This window comes from Ursus maritimus, unplaced genomic scaffold (assembly GCF_017311325.1).
Source record: "Ursus maritimus isolate PB19 unplaced genomic scaffold, ASM1731132v1 scaffold_24, whole genome shotgun sequence".
Lineage (NCBI taxonomy): Eukaryota > Metazoa > Chordata > Mammalia > Carnivora > Ursidae > Ursus > Ursus maritimus.
In genome coordinates this window covers 1,735,715-1,758,176 of record NW_024424897.1, presented here as the reverse complement: position 1 = coordinate 1,758,176, position 22,462 = coordinate 1,735,715, and the positions used below count along the sequence as shown (strand labels likewise).

Below are 22,462 nucleotides of genomic sequence, written 5' to 3'. Positions count from 1 at the left end.
AGTCCTCAAGTGGGGGAAGGAAAACGAGGGTCTCCTGAGAGCACTACGTTGTCTCCAGCCAACAGGGGAGCACGACAGCGGCCAGGGCACCTGGAGAGGATGGGAAGAGCCCCCAAGCCCCTTGTGGGGGCGCGGCGGGCCAGCCAGGGAGCCATGCTCTCTGCTGGGGAACCGCAACCCAACCCCAGTGCCTGCAGCAGGCACAGAGCACAGGCTGTCAGGCTGAGACACCCCACGCCTGGCCTCCAGCCCCCACCACCCCGGACCCCGGCCTAGGAGAAAGAGAGACGAGGCAGGGGTCACACAAAGTATTAAAAACACCTCTTTACTGTTGAAACGCAGCCATGGCGCTCTAACGTCAGGATGATGGAGCCCAGGGCAGAGGGATGGAAGGGGGTGGTGGGGCCGGGCTGGGGTCGACCTCGCTACCAGGTGCCCTCGGCCCAGCTGCTGCCGACCCCGTCTGGGCCGTGGGCAGCAGCGGTCACTTGGCACTTGGCAACGGCCACCTGCGCTGCTCCAACAGCTCTTCCAGGTGGTCGGCCCGCTTCACCGCGGCCTGCAACGTGCCGCCCACCTGCGGTCAGGCCCGGGTCACCCCCCCCCCGCCCCCCGCCCCGGGGAAGGCCCGGCCTCGGGGACCCACCTCATGCTGTTTCCGGAGGCTGCGCACGGCCTCCTCCTTCTTTGCCAGAGCCAGCTTCACCCTGCGGGGGCGGGGGGGGGCACGTGGTAGGCTTCGGGCAGCGCACCCCACACCCCGCGGCCAGCATGTGGCCGAGTGCGGCAGGGGTCCACCCCATCCCAGCCTTGCTGACCGCGGGCACGGGGCTGTCTGGGGGAGTTGGTGTCGAGCTGTGACCCCCGTGGCCACTGCCCACAGGACCAGCCTCAGTGAGTCAGAGCCCAGGGTGGGGATCCTGACTCGTGCCGGGAGGGCTGCCCGCTGAGAAGAGAAAACTCCCAGCCCACGTCCACCTCTCTGGAAGAACTAAGGGGCCCCGCGGGGCTGGGGGAGCTGCCCACTGCTGACCCCTCGGGGCTCCGACTCCTCCCGCTTCACCCAGGCCAGGGAGCCGGGGAGCTGGCCGGTCCTGCTGGGATGCCTGGTGTTAGCCAGCCAGGCCCCAGGGCCACGCGCTGCGTGGAGCCCCAGCGGCGGCTGACGGCCCGGCTCTGCATGCGCTGTGAGGCTGACCGCAGCCCCTTCCCTTTCTCAGATCCAGCGTCCTCCCCCCACCTCCCCCCGGGCTCCGGCCCCAGCCCACCTCCCGTGCACCTCCTCCAGCTCCGCCTGCTTCTCCCGCGTGAGCTGCTCCAGCTCCAGCCGCTGGCGGGCCTGCAGCTTGGCCAGCTCGGCCCTGACCTGCCGGGTCTCCTCGTCGGAGGCTGCCAGCCGGTCGGCGAACTCCTGGCGGAGCACCTCGGCCAGGCCACTCCTCTCGCTGACCAGCTGCTCGTTCACCTGCGCCGGCACGGGGTGCGAGTAAGCGGGGGGCCGGGGCGGGCTGGAGCTGCCGTCGGCCCCTCCCGCCCTGCTCACCGCCGTCAGGTGGGCCAGCTCCTTCTCCTTCTGCCGCACCAAGCCCTGCAGACGCACGCTCTCCCCCTCCGCCTCCCCGAGGCGCCCCTTGAGCTCGGCGCACCGCTGCTGCAGCGTCCGCTCCGACTGCTCCAGCTCCGAGAGCTCCGTGTCGTACTTGTCCCGGATGCGCTGGACGCTGGCGGACAGGGGCAGGGTCAGGGGGCTCCAGGGACTCGGGGCCGTACCGGGCGCCGGTGGGAGAAGGCCTCACCGGCTCTCCGCGGCCCTCTCGCTCTCCTCCCTGGCGTGCGTCATATCGGCCTCCAGCCGGTGGATGACCAGCTCGATCTCCTTATCCCGGTCTCTCCGGACTTCTTCCCTCAGCTCCCGTTCCCGGTTCAGCAGCCACGCTTCCTGGGGGGGCGCACGGGGCTCAGTGGGACTGGTGCAGGGTCGGCCGCAGGACACCGGGTGGCAGGACCAAGCCCTGCCCTGGGCCCCGTCAGCTCTTTGGTCAGGACCCAGGGTGGGACAGAGAGCAAGCACCAGAAGCACTGCCTCGGGCTGCTGTCCTGGGTCTGAGGGCAGAGTTGGACATCTCCAAGCCCGGGGTGGGTGAGGGCCCAAATGGGGCAGGCTCTCGGAAGGCAATCTGGAAACTCCCATCAGGCTTCACACCACACGCTTTGACCCCGCTGCCCTGCGTGTGCAAACATATCCCACAAATACAGCGACCCCCGTGCACAGTTCCGGGGCAGACAGGGAGGCTGCTTGGCCACTGCTGAGGCTCCGTGACCAGGCCAATGGGCCCTGGCCTCACGTGTGGCCCTGTGCACCTGTCCACCACAGCCTCTTTGCAGAAGCGCCTGGCAGTGTGGGCTGGTGCTTTGTGTGGAAGGCACCAGAAGATGAGGAGGGAGTCTCCTCCTAGGTATTCCCCATGCAGGCTGAGAGTCAGTTCATTGTGAGGGCAGCCCCCCGGGCGAAGGGAGGCTGAGGAACGCTGCCGTCTCTCCCAGAGCCCCCCTCTGAGAAGGGCCTAGAGCGCAGGCAAGAACACAACCACCAGGCCCCGAGCAGCCAGACCGTGAAGCCCAGGACCGTGCCCACAGGGAGGCCACATAAGGGGAACCCACACGTGGCCTGTTTCAAGGCCTGGGGTGCTGGGCAGGAGGGAGAAGGCTGCTTCCCAGGCCGCACCTCCTTCTTGGCGCAGTTGGCCTCCCACATCTGTCGTTCTGCCTCCAGCTGCTCCTTCAGAGCCTTCATCTCCATCTGGGGGGCGGGCAGCACCGTGAGAGCAGGCCACGACCCCCCCCACCCCGCCCCGCACGTCCCAGGCGGAGGGTCTGCAGGGGAGCCGCCACCCCCAGAACGGGCGCTCCCCACAGCGCAGGTGCCGGGAGGGGCGGGGACGGAGGCACGCCCACCTGGTGCCGCCGCTCCTGTTCCTCTCTCCCCTTCTCAAACTCAGCCCTGAGAGCCCGGCCCTCCGCCGCGCTGCTCTCCTCCAGCTGCTGCCGCAGTTCCTCCAGCTCCGCCCGCTGCCTGTGGGCAGGCGAGATGTCAGCACGTGCGTGGGCAGCACGGGGCGGCAGGCGGTGGCCACACCCCCCTCCCGGTGGCACCTGGCTGCCTGCTGGCCCAGCCGCTCCTTCTCCTCGGCCACCTCGCTGTAGAGCCGCCGCCGCTGCTGCTGCAGGGCCCGCTGCTCCTGCTCCACGTGCTGCTCGAAGCTGCAGGAGCAGAGGCTCTGTGCGCAGCTCCGCCACGGCGCCCACCCACCCCTGTATCGCCCGGCAGCGCCCGGCGCAAGCTGCAGCCTCACGGGGCTCCTGGGGAGGCCGCGGTCAGCGGCGTGTCCCGGCCCCTGGGTTTCCTGCCCTGGCACCAGCCTCTGTGCCGGCCGCGTCCGTGGTCCCCTCCCGCAGGGTCCGGGCACATCCCAGCTCTGCTCGGGCCTCGGGTGGGGACACGCACCGCTGCTGGGCGCGCTCCCGCTCCTGCTGGCCCAGCGCCTCCTTCTCCCGCTCCAGGTGCTCCCGCAGCTGCTCCAGCTGGTGCCCGAAGCGCTGGGCCGCCCGCGTGTCCGCCTGCAGCAGCTCCGCCTCGTGCAGGCACTTGAGCTTCTTCACCTCCTGCTTGTGCTTGGCGATCAGCTTCTGGACCTCGGGCTCCAGGCCTGGAGGGAGGGCACCGCATTGCAGGGGCCTGCCCCTCGGCCCTGGGCGGCCGGGGACCCCTGACCCTTGCCCCGGTGCTGCAGGGGACTCCCAGTTCTCCCCCACTGTGACACCAGGGCCGCAGTCCCGCCAGGGGATCCCCCACCCCGGCCACCCCAGAGGCTCCAGCCCAAAGCACAGCTGAGTCCCCTTGGGCCCACCGTCCCTCTCTGCCCCAGGGCTCCCCCTGGTGCAGGGCCCCCTGGAGGAGGGATCACTGGGGAAGAGGGTGTCTGGGGCAGGAGGGCGGGGCCAGGCATTAGCAGCCACAGCTGGGGAGCTCCGTCAGCCCTCAGACCCACTCTCTAAGCAGGGAGCAGTGACAGTCCCAGGCGGCAGGGAACCCGGGGCGCCCCCCATGCTCCCACCCGGTATGCTCCCCTGGGCGATGGGGGAGGTCAGGGGACAGAGGGAAGACAAGGCCCATCCTCTTGGACCCGCCCTTTGTCCTGGGTCCTGGGCCTGTGGCGGGCCCCCTCCCTGCCGCCAAGCCGGCTGGACATCCCCTGAGGGCTACCGTGGCTATGACTGACACTGCTGTCCTTGCTCAAAGACACCCTGTGGCTGCCTCTGGGCCGTGTGGCCTGTCAGCCTCTGACCAGCTCCCGGGGGCGGCCGGTCCCCACCTCGGACTGTAATCTCCTTGATTTTTCGGGTTTTCTCATTGATCCACTTCTCCCTGCGGACTTTCTCAGTGGCGCTCATTAGTTCTTTGAGTTTCTTAATCTCCTGCCAGCGAGGAAACAGAGTCCACAGAGCAGCTGTGAGGAAGTGGAAGATGCAGGGAGACCCCCGCCCTTGGCCACCCCTCCCCTGCCCACGCCAGTGATCCTATTCTGCCCTCCTCGTGGAGGCAGGGTCCAGTCTGGAGGCCTGCGGTGGGGGGAAGTAATCGGGCTGCAGAGGCCTCACTGGGGTACCCAGGTCCCAACCCTGGCTGTCCCCTGCAGTGGCTGGGGGACTTTAAAAATGCTGATGCAGGGGCATCTGGGGGGGCGCAGTCAGTGAAGCGTCTGGCTCTTGGTTTCGGCTCAGGGCATGATTTCAGGGTCGTGGGACGGAGCCCTGTGTGTGGATCCCCACTCAGCGGGGAGTCCGCTCGAGAGGCTCCCTCAGCCTCCGCCCCTCCCGCTTGTGTGCGCACACGCTCTAATAAACACATCTTTAAAGACAAATGCTGGTGCCACCGCCCTCCCAGAGTCAGCCCGGGGCCTGGCGACCACCGGCACCCACACTGTGGGAGGTGCGGCTGGGGGGAAGCAGCCTTTGAACGGCGGCTGCCAGCAAAGCTGGATGAGGCCGGGTCCAGTCCTTGGCTGACAAAACCAGGGAACACGAGTGCAGTCCCTCTGCCCAGGGGCCCAGAGCTGGGGCAGCTCAGGTTCCCACACGGCCAGCACTGCGGGTGGGCAGGCAGCGGCCCCTCACGGCCCTCCCTCCTCGTATGGGACACAAGAGGGTCCTGTGAGTCCCTCGGCCCCTGCCCCAGGGTCTGGCACCCAGCGGCCCAGGGGGAAGCACCGCCAGTGGCAGGAGAGGACCGAGACTGGTGCCGGGGCGGCACCCCCCCCCCCACCTGGCCCGCTGGCTGGCGCCCTGGGCGCGGGGCTCAGGCCCGAGGCTCCGCCGTGTGCGCTCCTGGCTCCGGGGCTGCATGCTGGGCCCTGCGGTCTCGTTCACAAGCCCCCGACACTCTCATGCTCCAAGGCTGCCCTGTTCTGGGGTGGCCAGGCAGGGACCCCCCTCCCACAGGGGCTCAGAGCACAGTGGGGCTGGAGGCAGGCTACAGGGACAGTGGTGGAGAGCCGGCCACTCCGGCCACAGCCACCGGCCCAAGGGGCTCACCAGCTCGTGCTGCTCCTGCACCTGGGCCTCCCTGTCCTTGCGCCTCTGGTCCCCCTGCTTCAGCTCTGCAACCACAGCCTCACACCTCTCCGCCAGGGCCTTCTTGTCCTCAATCAGCTGCAATCAAGGGCTGGGGCTACAGCTGCTGCCCTGAGGGGACCCCGCCCCAGGCACCACAGACTACCAGGAGCTTGCGGGGGACCCCAGGGGCCAGGAGGGCAGGTATGCCTGTTGACTGGGCCGTGGCTGGGGTACACAGCCATGGGGTGGGGGCGGGTCACGGCTGCGGGGGGGAGCACCCAGGGATGCCCTGGACGAGCCCGTCCAGCAGTTCCCACGGGGAGGATGCTGCCCATTTCCACAGAAGGGAGGAGGCCCGGTGCAGAAGGCCCGTGGGTCTCGAAGTGTCCTTGAGGATGAGCCAGGCTGGCACCCGATAACCCGGCGGACCCAGCAGGTCCTGACCCCTCTCCCCTGGAGCCCCACTGCCCAGGCGGTGGTACCTGGTCAATGAAGGACAGGTGCCGCTGGATAGTGGCCTCGTAGTGGTCCCTCTGCTGCCTCAGCTGCCGGCCCAGCTCCTTCTCCGTCTCCTTGACCCGCCGGACGGTCAGGTCCCGCTGCTGCACCTGTAAGGGGCGCCGGGGGAGTGACTGGGCAGACAGCGCCAGGAGGAGACGGGGGCGAGACCCTCGCAGGGAGCAGCGCTGGCAGGACACACCCAGGCTGGGGAGCAGGGCCCGAATGGTCATGGCCCCCTGCAGTGCGTGAGGCTCTGCCGGGCAGGGGTGGCGGGGCGTTACCAGCGCTCTCTGCAGCAGCCCCACCGCCTGCTTCTTCTCCTCCACCTCCAGCTTCAGCCGCAGCACAGACGCGCTCACCGTGGACATGGGCTCCAGGCGCCCCTCCTCCGGCACCAGCCCCTGGGAAGGCAGCGTGTGTCAGGCAGGCCCGGTCACCTGGTGAGAACCTGCCGTCCCTCCCTGCGGCCGCTGCGCACCTGGGGGGCTGAGGCTGGCCGGTCCTGCCCTGACGTCTCCATCTCGTGCAGAAAGCTCATGATACTCCGCAGCTTGGCCTCGGACAGCAGAGTTCCGTCCTCAGGGGGACCAACGCACGTGCTGAGCTTCCCAAATTTCTCCAGGTTGTCGGCTGTCAGGGAGCTGGCATCGTCCTCCTACAGGGGAGGGGGCACAGCAGCAGGGGCTGTTGGGGCGGCCGAGGATGCTGGGCTGGGTCTCCAGAAGCCACTCAGGGACCCCCAGGGCAGGGGAGGAGGGGGCGGAGCGAGTGCAGGGGCAGCTGGGGAAGGCGGGGGGACCTAGTCTGGGGGGGCCTCTCAGGGGCACCACGGGCAGATAGGCAGCATCCACTCCCCACCCCAGGGTTATTCTGAGCGTCCTAAATCTCAGTGAGCCCTCGAATGAGTGGGGGATCCCACAAAGCCCCATCTGGCCCTCATTCAGGTCCCGACAGAAGCAGGCAGGGGCCCCCGTGACCTGCGCGGACACAGCCCATGGTCACCTCGTCGGTCCAGGAGTATTTGTCCTTGTGGTAGGCCCTGGGGCAGGGCAGCGGCTCGGGCTCCTCCTCCAGCAGCCTGAGCGTGTCGAGCAGCTCATCCAGGGTCGCCCTAGACTTGGCCCTGGCCCTGGCAGGGCCCACCACCTCCAGATCCTCACTGGCCACATCCTGGGAGTTGGTGTCCTGCAGTGGACACAGAGGAGAAAGAACCACTGAGGCCATCAGAGACCCCCAGAGGGCCGTGGGGGGAGGCTGGGGGGAGACGGGGGGGCCGGGAGAGGAGAGGCCTCCTCGGCACAGGCTCGTGCCCACGTAACCACGTGGACCAGGCTCGCCCCGACCGACCTCCAGGGTGGCCGGGTGGGACGCACCTGGGCCTGGCCTCCTCGCCCCAACCTCTGAGCTTTCTGCTCCCTCTGTAGGCACACGGAGCCCCACCCCGGAGCAGCTGCAAAAACCCAACGGGATTCCAGAGCAACCCACGAGACCCCATCCCCACACTGGAGCAATGGGACCCATTCTGGGCAGCCTTTCCTGGCACGAGTGACCCCACGGCCACAGAGGGGCAGGCTTGGGTCACCCAGGCATGGATGCACCCTGAATCTGAAGCCAGGGAGGGCGGATAGGAGGAACCGTACAGACACCTGAGGCTTGTCGTCTGGAAACTGCCGGAGCTCTGGGGAGGAGTTGGAGGCAGACTGGCGGGGGTCCTCTGGGCCTGTGGTTCGGAAGCCAGCCCCTGCACAGCACAGCACAGCATTGGCCCCCCCAGGCATCGCCCTGGCTGGGGGCAGCCAATCTGGGGGAGCCCTTGGGAAGAGGCCACCCACAGGGGAGGTGGAGCATGTGACAGCAGGTGCCACGGAAGACCTCGGGAACACAGGGAACTTTCGGGAGCCCCGGCCTTCTGAGGTGAAGAGTCAGGGGAACCACTGCGACCCCAGAACTCCTGGCCTCCCTGTGTCTAGCTCTGGAAGAAGAGGGGCAGGAGCAGAAGGGCAAGGCCTAAGGGTCTGCTGCACAGCAGAGCAGGGGCTCCAGGGGCCAGGGGCGTCAGCAGAGGCCACAGCACTCCCAGGGGGAGGGGGCAGGGGTGTCCGTGCGGGGTTCGGGCTGGGTGATGCCCTTGAGGGTCCGCAGAGCTGGGGCAGGTGGTTCACCGGCATTGTTGGCCTTGTGGGTCTGCTGGGCGTGAGTGGTGCCCCCCGGCCTCGGGGGTGGCTCCTGGGCCGGCCGGGGCTTCTCCATCTCCCGGGCCTCCTTCAGCAGCCCAAACTCAGGGCCACCTGCCTTCTGGGCTCGCTTCTGCTGCAGCTCCTGCCGTGAGGAGCACCTCTGAGCAACCTGGCCAGGCCCCCCGTCCTCCCCGTGCCCAGCTGCCCTGAGGCCCAACGTCCAGGGGCTTGGGGAAGGAGGGCTCGGGGAAGGCAGCAGGCAGGGGTCCCCCGGGGGCACAGGGGGTGGACCCAGCAAGCGTTTGCTGCCTTGGTCACCCCGGGCACCTGAATGGCCGCTCGCCTGGCCTGGCGTGCCTTCTCCTCCCGGACCTTCCTCCTGGCCGCCTCCTTCTGCTGGTGCAGGCCTAGGAGCCCCTCTCCCAGCTGCCGCCGCTGTTTCTGTGAAAGCCACAGCCATAGCTGCTTTGACTGGGAACATGGAGTTGCCCAATCCAGGCCTGGGTTTCCATGGGATCCCAGGGCCCGCCGACATGCCACTTCTCTGCCCCAGAGAAGACAAGTCTCCCTCCAGGCAGCCAGCGGCTCCCCTAGGTGGGGACAGCTCTGCATCTGGAGCAGGGACCCTGCAGCCAGAGACCCGCTCGGACTGCTCAGCCCAGGGTGCCGCTGACAGGCATGTCCTGACGCCCGGGCCCTGACTCAGGGCAGGAAGGACACGGGGCCCCCAGACAGCACGTGGACCCACAGGACAATCCCAGGTTGCAATCCCATCAGTCCCAGAAACCCCACTGTATGCAGCTGGGAGCCCTGGGATTCTGGCCTGCGTCCTCAGGGCACGGCTCACACGCCACGCTGACCTCGCTGACCTCTTGCTTGGATGTTAGCGGGGGCTCTAGGCGGGCGGCTCTGGCTCGGCGCTGCACCTGCTGGCGGTACCATCGCTGGATGGTGACAGCAGCCTGGTTCACCTGGTGGATAAACCTGCGGGGTGGGGGTGGAGCAGTGCTCAGACGGAGGCCGGGCCCCCGTGGAACCAGGCGGCTGAGCGATGGCCTCTCCCCGCCGTGTCCCCCCGAACGCCCAGGGTGGCGGAGAAGCCAACACGTTCCCGCAGAAACGAAAACGCCCCTCCGCCAACGCTCATCACCGTCACGGAAACGACCCAAAGGCCCGCGGCTTGGCTGCGGGTAACGCTGCAGCCCTGATGGTGGGTGCTAGTCCTGGACAGACAGCCACGCCCCAGGCCACGCGCTCCAGCCACAGAGCGTTCTAGAAGAGGCAAAGCCCTAAGGGGACAGCTGGGCGCGGCCAGGGTCGGGCCTGGAGAAGGTGGATAAAAGGCCTGGGGGCGGGGGTGACAGACATCCTGTGTCTTGTGGCTGCATCTGAGACAACACAGGTGGGCACGGCCGCCCAAACTCCCCACACCACCCGTCTCGCTATACGGTGAGTCTTACTTTGCCAGATTCGGGTCAGTAAAGCTGCATAAACTATCAAGTCTTCCCCTCGGCTCTCGGGACCATTTAAAGGCCCTCACGGAACATCCTGGTCACAGGTGGTCACTGGCCCCAGGACAGGCGCACAGAGGAGCCCGTGCAGCTGACGCACGGCTGGGCGGGGTGCACGCAGCGGCGGGCTCCCGGCCTCACCCGGCTCCCCCAGGAGCCTGCGGGATGGTGGCAGTGACCGCCCGCCGGTGGAGGCTCTGAGAAGTCCACCCTCGGATCGCCCGCAGCTTCCCGACCATGAGCAACGCTGTGGACCGGAGGCCGCCTCCGAAACCGCCGTAAGATTGTTGGTGGTTTTTTGTTTTTTATCTCCCTTCCACTTAATGCTTCTTGGATTAAGAGCTTTAGTGAGTTGTAATTGACCCGCTGTAAAACGTATCCATCTTAAGTACACAGTTCGATAATTTTGCATAAACTGACAGACGTGTGTGACCGCCAGTGTGACCCAGGTTTAGAACAGTTAGAACATTTCCATCATCCCGGAAGGGACCCCCCGCCCCGTCAGCATCCCTCTTTTTCACATTTAGTACAAACGGGCCCACACGACATGTGCGCTCGTCAGCATCCGTGTTTCAAAACAATTATTCAAGTGGCAATTCCTATCATGGGAGCTTCAGGCCCCCTCCCGGCCCCCAGCCCTGGTCACCTCTCAGCCTCCTCCTCTGTCACCTCCTTCCGTCTGAGCGGGCCCGGGGTGACCCCGGCGTTGCTCTGGGCCACGTGGTTGCTGCTGGCCAAGTTCCTGTGCGGCTTCGCGGAGCTGCTCTCCCCCTCACCGGTGGCCGCCTTGAGGATATTGCTAACGGGAAAGGGCAGAAAAGGGTCGCAGCGGCCCACCCAGGCCCCCTCACAGCCCGGGCAGTCGGCTCTGCCTGAGAGCAGAGGGGGTGACCCCGGCTTCATCTCAGGGGGCCTTGGGGATGGAAGGAGGCACCCACAGGACACGAGGAGGGGGCACCACCTGCTCCCCGGTCCCGAATGCTGGTCGATCCCCCCACAGGGCCCCTTTGGTGGCACCCAGGGTTAACAGGCTCTTTCCATTCAAAAATGCAAAGAGGTCTCAAGAGTCGCAGGATCCCGGAGCCAGACGGTGGCCACGGGCACTCCCCGACTCTGAGCGCACTGTGCAGGGAGCGTGCCGGGACACGTGCGGGGCTGCTCCAGACTCAGCCAGGGGGCTGGAGACTCCAGGAGGGGCTGCGGCCTCCTCAGCAGGACTGCACGCTGGGGGTGCGCCCCAGGCCGGCCCGACTGCCCGCCCAGGTCTGGTCTGAACGTGGTCTCCCTGGTGCCCTCACGGGTGCAGCACCAGACCTCACGGGGCCCCGGCGAGGGCTGTTCCCGGCGCACCAGCTCCCACACCCGCCCCGGCCCAGAGCCAGGCCTTACTTGAGGGAGGGAGCCGTGTGGTTGGAGCTCTTGGGGGGCGGCACCTTCCCCGAGGGGGCGTAGTGGTTGTGCACCATGCTGGTGACGCAGTTCCCCACGGCGCCCTTGTTGCTCCTACCGGAAGAGATGGGAGCGGCGTCAGGCTCTGGGAGGCCGCACGGACCCCCGACATGGGCTCACCACGGCATCATCCAAGTGTCCCTGGGGGCCCCTCCACGGCCACCACACCGACAGTGGGGGCTTCTTGGGACCCAGGAGAGCTCCACTCGTGGCGTTCCACTGGGCAGAACCCGAGGCAGGCTGTGAAAACCCAGGCCCCGGACAGCAGACACGCCTGCTGGGGAGAGGCCGGTCATAGACTGTCAGTCCACGGAGGATGGGCCTTTCTGTGCCGGTGAAACAGGGCGAGAGACACAGTCCTCTCTCTGCCCCTCTCAAACCCACCGGAAGGAATACACATGGTATAGACACACAAGGACAAGGGGAATGTGGAGGAGACAGCCACGAACACATGACCACAGCGTTTTACAGGATGAGAAACAGAAGGGCCAGTGGTAAGTGATACGGGGAGGGAGGGAGGAGACGCCCAGGGCCGTGGGGCCATGGGATCATGGGAGTGGCTGCTCTGCCCCCTAGGGCCCCACGGAGGTGCAGGACGCAGGCGCCTGGCTCTTCTAAAGCAACGGTGTACCCCAGATCCCTTCCCCCCGTCGGCACCCCGGCACCAAGCCCATCCGTGTGCTCCAGACGGGAGGCTGGCTCTGCCCACGAAGTGAAGCGTGTGCCGAGCAGGACGCCCACATCCCCTCTCCCACGGGGCGCACAGCAGTGGCGGGCAGGAATCAAACCCCAAGTCGGGAGACCAGAGAATCCCTCCCTGGAAAGACTGAGCAGCCCAGAGAAGAGCCCCAGACGCTGGCAGGCGCGGACCCCCAGGACAGCAGCCTGGCCCCTGCCCGGTTGCCCCGATGTGAGCCACCACACGGCTCTGCGCGCTGGCGGAGCCCGTATTCCAGACACCCGAGGACAGACACACATGCGAAGGGCCGACAAACAGGGCGGGCAGAGACGAGGCTCAGCAGGGGACAGGGTGTCTCCAAGAACCCATCCCAGCGACCAGGCTGTGCCAACACATGTTTAACAGCCTGTTCTCTGCGGGAAAAGCTCTTATTTGCAGGGTTTGCCAATTTCAATATTGCCCACGTGGCTGACGAAACAGCGTGAGAACCGCCCTCGGGAACAGGAGGAGCTTGTGGGACTGAGGGCCACGCAGCTCGGCCACGCAGAGATGGAGACAAGAGCAGGCTTGCCGCACAGGGGTACAGGGGCCCCTGGGGTCCCAAAGCTAAAGGCAGAGGGCACGACGGGGTGGGGCCAACGAGAATCCATCCGGGGGGCCCGCCGGCCCAGCAACGCAGTCACGGGGGGCGGAGCAAAGAAAGGGAAGAAAACCGCCAAGGGAACCTCAGGATGACATCTGCCGGGACTGAGCAGCACGAGTGTCCAGGACGGGGGACCCCCGAGGCCAGCAGGCGAGTGGGGAAGACCCAGGGCAGAGGGCGGCACCTCAAGATTCCACGTGGGAAAGCGAGGGGGAGACACAAAGTGCTTCTAGAGAGAACGCAGGACCTGGAAAAGGACCGGGGATCGGCACGGCAGAGGACTCCTGGGCAGCTGTCCGTGGAGCCGGAATGACGGCTTCCAGGTGTCGGGAAGGTGTTCTGACCTGGGGCTCTGCCAGCCAAACTCCAAGTGAGCTGAGGGTCACGGCATTTTTAGGCACACGTGCACCTCGGCATCCTCGCTGGGCGTCTGCAGGAGGGTGTGCTCCCAGAAGACGGGGGAACGGAGGGCCCACACCGAAGGCGGGGGCAGCCGGGGGTGGCCCGTGGGCACGAGCGTGGGGCCCGCAGGGAGGGCAGTCATCCGACCCAGGTGGGAAAAGCCAGGCTCCAAGGGGTTTATCCAGAGGAACGTGGACAGGGAGGGCCCCTGCTGTCGAGTCTGGGACACGTGGCCGGGACACAGACAACCATGTGGGAAAAAAGACCCTCTTTAATTCTGGGAAAGACAACAGCCTGTCCCAGATGTCGACAGCCCTCTTCGAGCACAGCGCTGCTCTAAGAGGCTCACGTCTTCCCCACTGCATCCTCCTGACTCTGTGGGGCAAACACAAGCATGACCCCTTAGCCTAAATGAGGATCCTGGGGCCCAGGGAGGTTAAGTAACCTGCCCCAAGTCCCACAGCAAAAAACCATGGGAAACCAGAATTCGGACCAGGCAGAGCTGTGCTGGTCCCTGCGTGGAAACCCCACCCTCCACATGGAAGACAGTCAGCGATGAGCGACACTGGTGTAACCTGGATAAATGCTTCCTAGAAAACACGAGAAGCAGCAGCTCGCTCTGGGGAGCAGGACGCCGGGGGGGAGGGGAGGGGCAGCGGGTCTGCTAGTTTCCCTCTTAGGTCTGTGGTCCAGCTCCACATCTTAGCTGCGTGCAGGTGTCACTGAGAGAAATTACAAGCACATTTTCATTTAAATTCTCGCATCCAGAGCACCTCTCTCAAAGACTGTTCCTTCCGGAAAGGGTTGCCGCATTGGGAAGTTCTTTCCGTGCCAAGGCAAACGTATCTCCTTGTCCCTCTGCCCAGGGGCGCCCCCGAGGCCAAGAGCGAGGGGGACCAGCACCCCTGAGAGCCCAGGGCGGCCGTGCCGAGCCCGCTTTCCTCCAAGGCTTCTCCAGGCCACCCGCCCACCCCGAAAACTCCTGGCCGGCAGCCCCATCTGCCGAGGCCGCAGCCTGCCCGGCCCTCTGCACACCCCACCATGTTGGCCGTCGCTCTGCATGTGCCTGGTTCCGTGCTGCCGTGGGCGGCACGGCTGACCAGGGACCACCATGGCCTGCACGCAGCCCCACTGTTGGCATGCAGCGGGCAGGTATGGCCGCAGGGAACACGGTCTGCCCCTCCCTCTGCTGAGCCTTATACAGTGGCCCACGGCCCCACGTGAGCCTCGCCAGGCCCGACCTCTTCAGGGGCAAAGCCGGACGTCTCGGGTCGTCTGGAGGCAAGCTGCCCCGCAGGGGAGAGGGCGGGTGGGGCCTGCAGGAGTGTGCCCCGTCTGAGCCCCCCAGGCCAGAAGAGCCCCTGCCTTATGTGCAAGATGCCTCCCTGCAGCCTCCTTCCCTGGGACCTTGGGTGGAGAAAGCCAGCCCCTCATTCCCTCATTCATTCATTCATTCACGCGTTCACTCATTCCAGAGCACGCAGGTCCCCCAACGAATAAGACACACAGCGCCCCCTGCAGGGGCTCCAGGTGGCCGGGGCCACGGAGAGTACCCACAGGCGGTCTCACCTGTTGTTGGCAGTGAAGCTGGGGGCCAGGGGGACAGTGCACTCTCTCCTCCGTGGGCCCACCGGCATGTCCACGGTGCTCGGACTCCGGCAGTCCGGTGGCGAGGTGAAGGCCCTGGGCTGGTCGTCCTGTCGGTGACACAGTAGCCACCTCAGACCACGATGTGCTCCGAAGGCCACTGACCCCAAGCCCCTGGCGTGTCCCCACAGCCTCACCCGCAGGCGGGATGGCCCAGGGGCTGGGAGCGTCCGTGCCCCTGCTCCACTTGTCACGCTGTGACCGAAGTCGGCTAACACTGACTCCCTCCCCACCGCCAGCCCCGCCCGCAGGTGCGGCCAGCACAAGGCAGGAAGCAGGCGTCACTGTCGCAGGGACACTTAGACTCAGCCGCTGGCACTTACCAGGACATTCCACGTGGCTCCCTTCTCACTGGGAGCTTTGCTCAGCCCAGCCAGCCGCTTTTTCCCACCGGAGCTGCCCTCGATGAGGGTCAGGGAGTGGGGGCGCTCGGCCGGCCTGGGTCAGGAGAGAGGATGCCAAGCAGGGACAGTCAGTCTGGGGAGGCCAGCTCCAGGAGCGCAGACGGGCAGGTCTTCCGAGGGGACGGGAGGCACCTGGTCACCACTGCGTAATTCTGCCCCAAGCCCACAGCCTGGTGCACTGTTGCTTAGCTATAATCTGAGAAGCACACCTGAAGGAGATGCTCCCACCTGAACTGCGGCCACCCCGACACCCATGATAAGAGCACAGCAAGGACAGAGAGAGAGAAGCTGGCGGGGGGATGCTGGCCTGGGGGTCCGCATCCCTACTCACGGAGATGGGTCAAGATGCATCCCGCCTGCCCCCCACCCCCCACCACAGGGCTGGCCCGCGGACAGCTCACATCAGGCCCTGGTGGCCAGCCCGGGCCCAACCTGGTGAGGCTGGAAGGGGGGCTGACAGAGGCAGGAGAGGCCCGTGGGGGGGGGGGGCTACCTGAGGGGGCTGGTCCAGGCCTGGCTGGCTGGCGGCTGGCGGACCTGCGTGGTGCTGTTAGATCTGCGAAGGTTGTTGATGGCTCCGGAACCTCCGGTCCCCTCCTGTAAAAGGAAGAAATCAGCAACCCCGAGGTGAAGACTTCAGACACTCGCCAGTTCACCGCACGCCACGCCAGCCCTCGGAGAACGGATTTAGGGAGAGGAGAGGGGTCTCCTGATTCTTTGAACAAGAACAGCGTGGGGTCCTGGGCAGGGCCCACTGGGCTAGGCCAGGTCCTCAGCCTCTCAAAGCCCCATCTTCCTTGAACAACGCGGGAACCCTTCGTCCCTGACTGGTGAGGGTCCGGGAGGAAACGCGTGGGGCCTGGCCCGGAGGCTCTGGCAACGGCTGCCCGGCCTGCCCCTCACATCATCCGGTACCCGAGCAGCATGGCCGGCTCACTCCCGCCAAGCACCTGCTGCCGGCCTGCCCACCAGGCTGTCTTCAAGGCCGCCGGGAGCTCATCTCCTCCCCCACGGGTTGCCCTGCTCCTTGAGGACGCAAATAAATCCAATATTGGCGGAGCAAGAGGGACCGGGAGATGGGTGCCAGCAGGATTTAGGCTCTGCCTCAGGCCGGCCGACCCTTGACCGACCCTGGCCTTGACCCCTTTGTGAGTTAGGTCTCTGGTCTACCAGCAGGAGTCCTTCCTGAGCCTGCGACAGCCTCAGGCAGACAACAGACAGGAGGTGCCTGCGGAGGGGTGGGGTGACTCTTCAGGAGGGGGGGTGATGCAGGGACGCCCGCACACCCCCGGCCCCAGCACTCACCAGCGCCTTCCTCCTTGGTTCACTGCCTGTGACCACGGAGAGGGAGCGGGCGATGGGCTTGGCGGTGGAAGCGCTGCTGGGGCGCCAGGACACAGGTGGAGGGAGGCCCGTCAGGCTCAGGTCCACACCTTCTGAGCTGCCCTCGGGGGCGCCGGAGGGACCACTGCTGGCCCGGGAGCCCTTCATGGAGGCTGAGCAGGCCCTGAGCAGGCAAGAAATGCAGTGGGACGCCCTCTGAGGAGCCAGGCCTCCCCACGTACCACCTCCCGCCAGGTCAGGGAGCCCGCCGCCACCCAGCCACATCCTCGCGGGGTGTGTGGGGGTCCCTGTCAGAGCAGGACTCCGGGCCGAGGTGACAACTCTCTGGAGGGACCCTGCCCGAGGGTGGCCGGGGGCAGCACTGACCCCCCACCCCAGGACAGGTTCTCCAGCTGTCTGAGCCGCCCCTCCTTCATCTGTAAGACAGTGTCACAAAGTGCCTCTTCCTGGGGTTGTCCTGAGGTTTGGACAAGGCGGCTGTGAGGCTGGCACGCAGGACGCTCCATGACAGGCGTTCTAACCCGGACTTGGTCTGATTCATGCTGCCCGACCCAGGGTCCATAACCAACTCCCCTGGCCGCAGAGCCCCTGCGCTTCCTCAGGGCCCCCAGGAACACCCCCAAGCACCCTGGCTGTGGCAGCTGCTCCCTCCCTTCCAGCACCCCCCAGCACCAGCCACGCTTCCATCTCCCTGGCTGTCCCTTCCTCTTCCCAAACCCTCAAGGCAGAAGGTCCCCAGGCTCAGCCCTGGCCTCGCCTCCACCCAGCCTCTCACCTGGGGGCCCACGTCTGGCGCCCAGGCTTCAGAGGCTGAAGGTTCCTGCCGCCCCCACCCATTCCCTAATTCCTGACTCAGGACCAGCCGGGCGTCTGGCGCGTCAGCCCCCCAAAGACCAAAACAGACGTCCGCCTCTAGCTGTCCCCTCCCCAGGGGTCACGTTCTGTAACTGGCTCAGGCCAAGGACTTGGATCTCATGCTGACATCTTCCCCTTCCCCACCACACCTGCTGCCGCTGCCCTCTCCCCACACACCCCTTCCCTCCACAGCCTCTCCTAGAACCTGGACAAGCCCGGCAGCCCCTCCTCCGGCCCCTCCCCACGTGGCAGCCAGAGCTGAGCTTTGTCCACCAGGTCTCAGATCACACTGCGAACCTGCCCAACACCTTCCAAGAGCCCCCGGCACAGAGAACAAAATCTAAACACTCAATACCCCTCAGATCTGACTCTGCTCTCTCTGTGACCTCCTCACTGCCCCCCACCCGTTGCCCCTAACTCTGCTTCAGCCAAACCAGCCATCCTGCTGCTCCTCAAACTGGGCCAGTCTGTTTCCATTGCAAGCCTCTGCACCTGCCGGCCCCTCTGCCTGGGGCCTCTTCCCCTGGGACGTCACTCACAGAGCCACCGGTCGCCATCACGTTGCTTCCTTCTCCTGCTGTATTTTTCTTCACCTGGCCACACAGGTCAGTGTGTGGCCATTGGTCTGCACTGCCTGACTCCTTGTAAGAACATCAGTGCCACGAGGACAGGGACCACGTAGCCCGGCCCCCGGCACGTGGCAGGCACTCAAGCAACAGACGTGGACGAGTGCATGAACCGGCAGCACCAGGAATGACCACGGAGGAAGGAGCACAGCCCTCCCTGCCACGGAGAACGGTGGTGGGCCAGCAAGCACACACCATGACCATCGCAGGTCAGTGCTGTGGCCTCCTCCACACGCACATAGTGGAGGGCCCCTGAGCTCTAGCGCGGAGCACAGAACGGTCCCTCACTGGGCCGGTGTCCCCACTCATGCATTTCCGGTTGTGTGGGTGATTTTAACACCTTCCTCTCCCCAGGGCACTGGCCACGCCCAGCGGGACCCAGGCTGGCTGGACCCAGGCTGGCCGGCTGAGCCGCTGGGGCAGCAGCAGCACGCGTGGCTCTGGGATGGTAAACACAGCCTCTCCCTGGAAACCTCCAGGCCAGACCTCGCCTTGCACACAAAGATGTCTGTCCCAGCACCCGAGCCTCTGCCCAGGCCCCTCAACACGGGCTGACGCAGGACCCCCGGCAGCTTCTCCACCGAGCAGCTCTCAGTCCCCCAAGGACTTAGCTCAAGGTGGTGGGACGGAGACGGCCGACTGGACTCCGCTCCCTCGTGCAGACCCCCGCCCGCCCCTGCACGGGGGAGAAGGGGTGGGGGAAGCCTTCACCCGCGCGGGCCCCGCACACCCGCATCCGCGCGAGCCCTCCTCACCTGCGCGGGCCGGGCCCCTCACCTGCGCGGAAACCCCCTCACCTGCGCGAGCCGGGCCTGGGGCGCGGAGCCTGCGGGGCCGGCCGGCGGGGGGATGTGCTAGGCCCTCCCAGGTGGGACGCCCGGGGCTCAGGCTTTGGGCGAGCGACCTCGCGCCCCGGCGCTGGCTCCGAGGCCCAGGTGACAATGAAGCGGCCGGGCCGTAGGGCGAGCGGCGGCAGCTAGCAACCAGCAACCAGCCTGGCACCTCCTCCCCCGTTCGTCACGGCGGCCCGCCTTTCCTGCCCGCGCCGCCTCCGGATTGGCCGGCCGGCTGCCCGCTCCGGCCGTCCGGAGAGCTCATTGGGCCCCTGGGCTGTCCTTCGGGACGTTGAGGCGTGGGAGGAGCCGCGAAGGGCTGAGCCCCAACCCCGCCAGGCGCAGCGGGCCGTCGATTGGAGCAGCCGGAGGAGGCGGGGCCTCGGCTAGTGTGGGGCGGGACCTGGGCGGAGCCTCAGGGAGGAGAAGGAGCCGGCGTGGGGTGGGCGGCGTGGCGCTCTGGGCAGAGTTCCCCCAGACCAAGCCGGCCTGCGCTGACACCCAGGCGGCCCCGGGCCCCAACAATCTCTGGTCGCCGACGCCGTCCCGCGGAGTCCCACGCGGTCCCCGGTTACACACGGGATTCCAGGCTCCCTCCTGTCTGAGGCCCGTCTGGACACGTGGGTCCTGCTGCACTCCCCTCCAGGCAAAGCTCCATTTAGGGCTGACACCTGCAGGTCCCAGGGGCCCGTTGGTGCCCTTCCTCAGGCAGCCCTGTCCCAGGGCCTGGTCACCGACCCTGCACCCGAGGCCCACCGCCCCTCATCTTTCAAGACCATCCGGTGGTTTCCTATCTAGGTCTATGGTTCAACTGAGAAAATCTCAGTATGAGGTGTGAAGTATGGGATTTTGGGCGTGGGGGGGGGGGGGCTGTGCATGGATGTTGAATTATCCCAGTACCACCTGTTAGAAGGTTCTCCTCTCTCCATTGAATTACCTCCACACTTTTGTGAAAAATCAATTGACCATATTTGTATGGGTCCATTTCTGAACTGTCTATACTGGCCTGGTGATCTGTGTCTGAACTTTCACCAACACCACAGTCAGTGCTGCTTGACAGTAAATCTCCAAATCAGGTAGTGGGTGTCCTCTTTGTTCTTCTTTTCCAAAATTACCTTGGCTATTCAATTTATTTTGACTTTTCCTATAAATTTAGTATCAGCTTGTTACCATCTACCAAAAAAACCCAGCTGGAATTTTGATGAGGATTATGTTTTGTTTTGTAAGATTTTATATATTTATTTATTTGTCAGAGAGAGAAAGAGCGAGTGCACAAGCAGAGGGAGCAGCGGGCAGAGAGCAGCAGACTCTCCGCTGAGCAGGAAGCCCCACGTGGGGCTCAATCCCAGGACCCCGGTATCATGACCTGAGCCGAAGGCAGTCGCTTAACCCACTAAGCCACCCAGACATCCCTCAATGACAATTATGTTAAATCTGTAGATGAATTTGGGGAGAATCGACATTTTAATAATATGAAGTTTTTCAATCCATGATCATGGTATACCTCTCGGTTTATTTAGGCCTTCATTGACTTCTTTCAGTATATGGTGTTATTACTAGTATGGAAAAATACAGTTGGTAGTATAATTCACCCCATAGCCTGTGCCCTTTCTAAACCCACTATCAGTCTTAGGCATTTTTGTAGATTCTATGGGAGTTTATAGACAGTACCATCTGTGAATAACAGCTCCCCTTCCAATGTATTTGCCCCCCCTTTCTTCCTGTTTCATTGAACTGGCCAGGGCTTCCAGTACAATGCTGAACAGAAGTAGAATGGATACAACTGCCTTGTTCCCAATCTTGGGGGGAAAGCATTCAGTCCTACACCATTAAGTATGATGTTAGCTCTGGAACCAGGTGAAAGAAATTGTATTTCTCATCGCAAAGATTTTTCATGAATGAAATGCTGAATTTTGTCTCTTGTGTTTTCTGCATAAAACATGATTTTTCTTCATAAGTGTGTTAATTTGATGAACTATACTGATACTCAGAGGTTGAACCAGCCTTACATCCCGGGGATAAACTCCACTTACGGTGACATATTAACCTTTTTATATATTGTTGGATTCATTTTGCTAATATTTTGTTGAGGATAAAAAAAAAAAAAACCCACCAAACCTATGCTCATGAAGGATACTGGTCTATAGTTCTCTAGACCACATGCACATGGAATATTCCCCAAGATAGCCTATATATTCTGGGCCATAAAACAAACTTCAACAAAAGTTTTAAATCTTGAACAATAGAACTGAAGTTATAGAAAACATGTTCTTATTAAATCAGAATTAAAAGGGTAATAACATAAAAAGACACATATAATAACCCATTAGACAAAAGGACATCGCAAGGGAAATTAGAAAATATTCTGAACTAAATAAAAATAAAACTATCATCGGGGTGCCTGGGTTGCTCAGTCAGTTAACTGACTCTTGATTTCGGCTTAGGTCATGATCTCAGGGTTGTGGGACTGAGCACAGAGTCTGCTTGTCCCTCTCTCTCTGCTCCTCCCCTTGCTGTATGTCTAAAATAAATAAATAAAAATTAAAAAAAATAAAACTATCAAAATTCAACAGATGCAATCAAAGCACTGTCTGGAGAGAAACTCACAACATTAAAATTTTAATGTTAGAAAAATAAAGGTCTCAGGGGCGCCTGGGTGGCACAGTCGTTAAGCGTCTGCCTTCGGCTCAGAGCATGATCCCAGAATCCTGGGATCGAGCCCCACATCAGGCTCCTCCACTGGGAGCCTGCTTCTTCCTCTCCCACTCCCCCTGCTTGTGTTCCCTCTCTCGCTGGCTGTCTCTCTCTCTCTGTCAAATAAATAAATACAATCTTAAAAAAAAAAAGAAAAAGAATAAGAAAGGTCTCAAATCAATAATCGAAGGTTTCAATCAATAATCGAAGCTTCCACCTTAAAGAAACTAGGAAAAAAAAGGGAAAAAATAACCCCAAAACAGTAGGAATAATAAAAGACAGCAATAAAATACAAAACATAAAAACAGTAAAATAAATAAATAAAACCAAAGCTTTAGTTCTTTGAAAAAAATATTAACAAACTTCTCATCAGACTAACCAAGAAAGAGTGGGAAAAAGTCATCAACGTGAGAAATGAAGGATGGAGTATTGTTACAGACCATGCAGACAGCAGGCTTCTGTGGAATGGACTAAGTCCTTGCAAGACAAATTCCTGACAGTCATGTGGGATGAGAAAACTTGAAGAGCCCTGCACCTGCTTAAGACACTTAATTTCACAATTAAAACCTCACAGTTAACATTAAAGGACCAGACGACCCCACTGGGGCATTCTCCCCAGCATTTAAGGAAGAAACCATACCTGTCCTACTGTCAGAAAGTCCTCTTGGTGCGCCCCTCGTTAATGCTGTTTTCACCGAAACGCGCGCACACACAGGAAAGAAAAACAGCGTCCGTGCAAACACTCGTGTTTATTCAGGACGTTCAGGTGGTGTGAGAGCCCCGGGCAGTCTGCAGGAAGCAGCCACAGCTCCGGGGGCCACACGTGGCTCGTTCAGTCATCTGCACCGCAGAGGCTCGGCTGCTTATACCCCCAGGGGGGCAGCGATCTGAGCTCAAAAACAAAGACCCAGGCAGCGGTTCCAAATCCACACAAAGCCTTGTTTCTGCGAGGCAGGAGTGGGTCTCCAGAGGACCCTGAGGTCCACACTGCCAAGGCCCTGCTGTCAGCCTGCCTGCTCTACAGGGATTCAAGTCCAAACAGCTAGCCTCTGGTAAGGGAGACACGGGGGGGGGGGGGGGGGGG

General features: G+C 63.4%; 1 protein-coding gene across 2 annotated transcripts; it reads right to left on the bottom strand.

Annotated features, from left to right (window-relative positions):
- Positions 1 to 309: 309 nt before the first annotated feature.
- On the bottom strand, positions 310 to 18,823 carry CEP131 (centrosomal protein 131). Of its 2 annotated transcripts, XM_040640051.1 has the most exons (26): positions 18,649 to 18,823; positions 16,332 to 16,533; positions 15,520 to 15,623; positions 14,946 to 15,060; positions 14,545 to 14,672; positions 11,192 to 11,305; positions 10,449 to 10,601; positions 9,161 to 9,275; positions 8,619 to 8,732; positions 8,277 to 8,433; positions 7,755 to 7,855; positions 7,117 to 7,299; positions 6,593 to 6,769; positions 6,396 to 6,515; positions 6,096 to 6,221; positions 5,593 to 5,709; positions 4,374 to 4,476; positions 3,506 to 3,707; positions 3,154 to 3,261; positions 2,956 to 3,073; positions 2,726 to 2,800; positions 1,797 to 1,939; positions 1,544 to 1,721; positions 1,269 to 1,465; positions 647 to 707; positions 310 to 559 (listed from the first exon to the last, which is right to left on the bottom strand). In XM_040640051.1, the coding sequence occupies exons 2-26, from the start codon at positions 16,515 to 16,517 to the stop codon at positions 485 to 487; spliced, it is 3,270 nt and encodes a 1,089-aa protein (XP_040495985.1). In that variant the 5' UTR covers positions 16,518 to 16,533; positions 18,649 to 18,823; the 3' UTR covers positions 310 to 484. The 2 variants fall into 2 exon arrangements, with proteins under 2 accessions (XP_040495985.1, XP_040495984.1); XM_040640050.1 differs by lacking the exon at positions 18,649 to 18,823 and having other exon boundaries at positions 7,761 to 7,855; positions 16,332 to 16,624.
- Positions 18,824 to 22,462: the final 3,639 nt, after the last annotated feature.

Coding starts and splice junctions, on each gene's coding strand:
- CEP131 (XM_040640051.1), bottom strand. CDS start 16,517: ATGAAGGGCTCCCGGGCCAGCAGTGGTCCCTCCGGCGCCCCCGAGGGC. Junction 15,061..15,519: donor GCCTGGACCAGCCCCCTCAG/GTAGCCCCCCCC, acceptor CTCCTGACCCAG/GCCGGCCGAGCGCCCCCACT. Junction 1,940..2,725: donor CCAACTGCGCCAAGAAGGAG/GTGCGGCCTGGG, acceptor GCGCCCCCCCAG/GAAGCGTGGCTGCTGAACCG.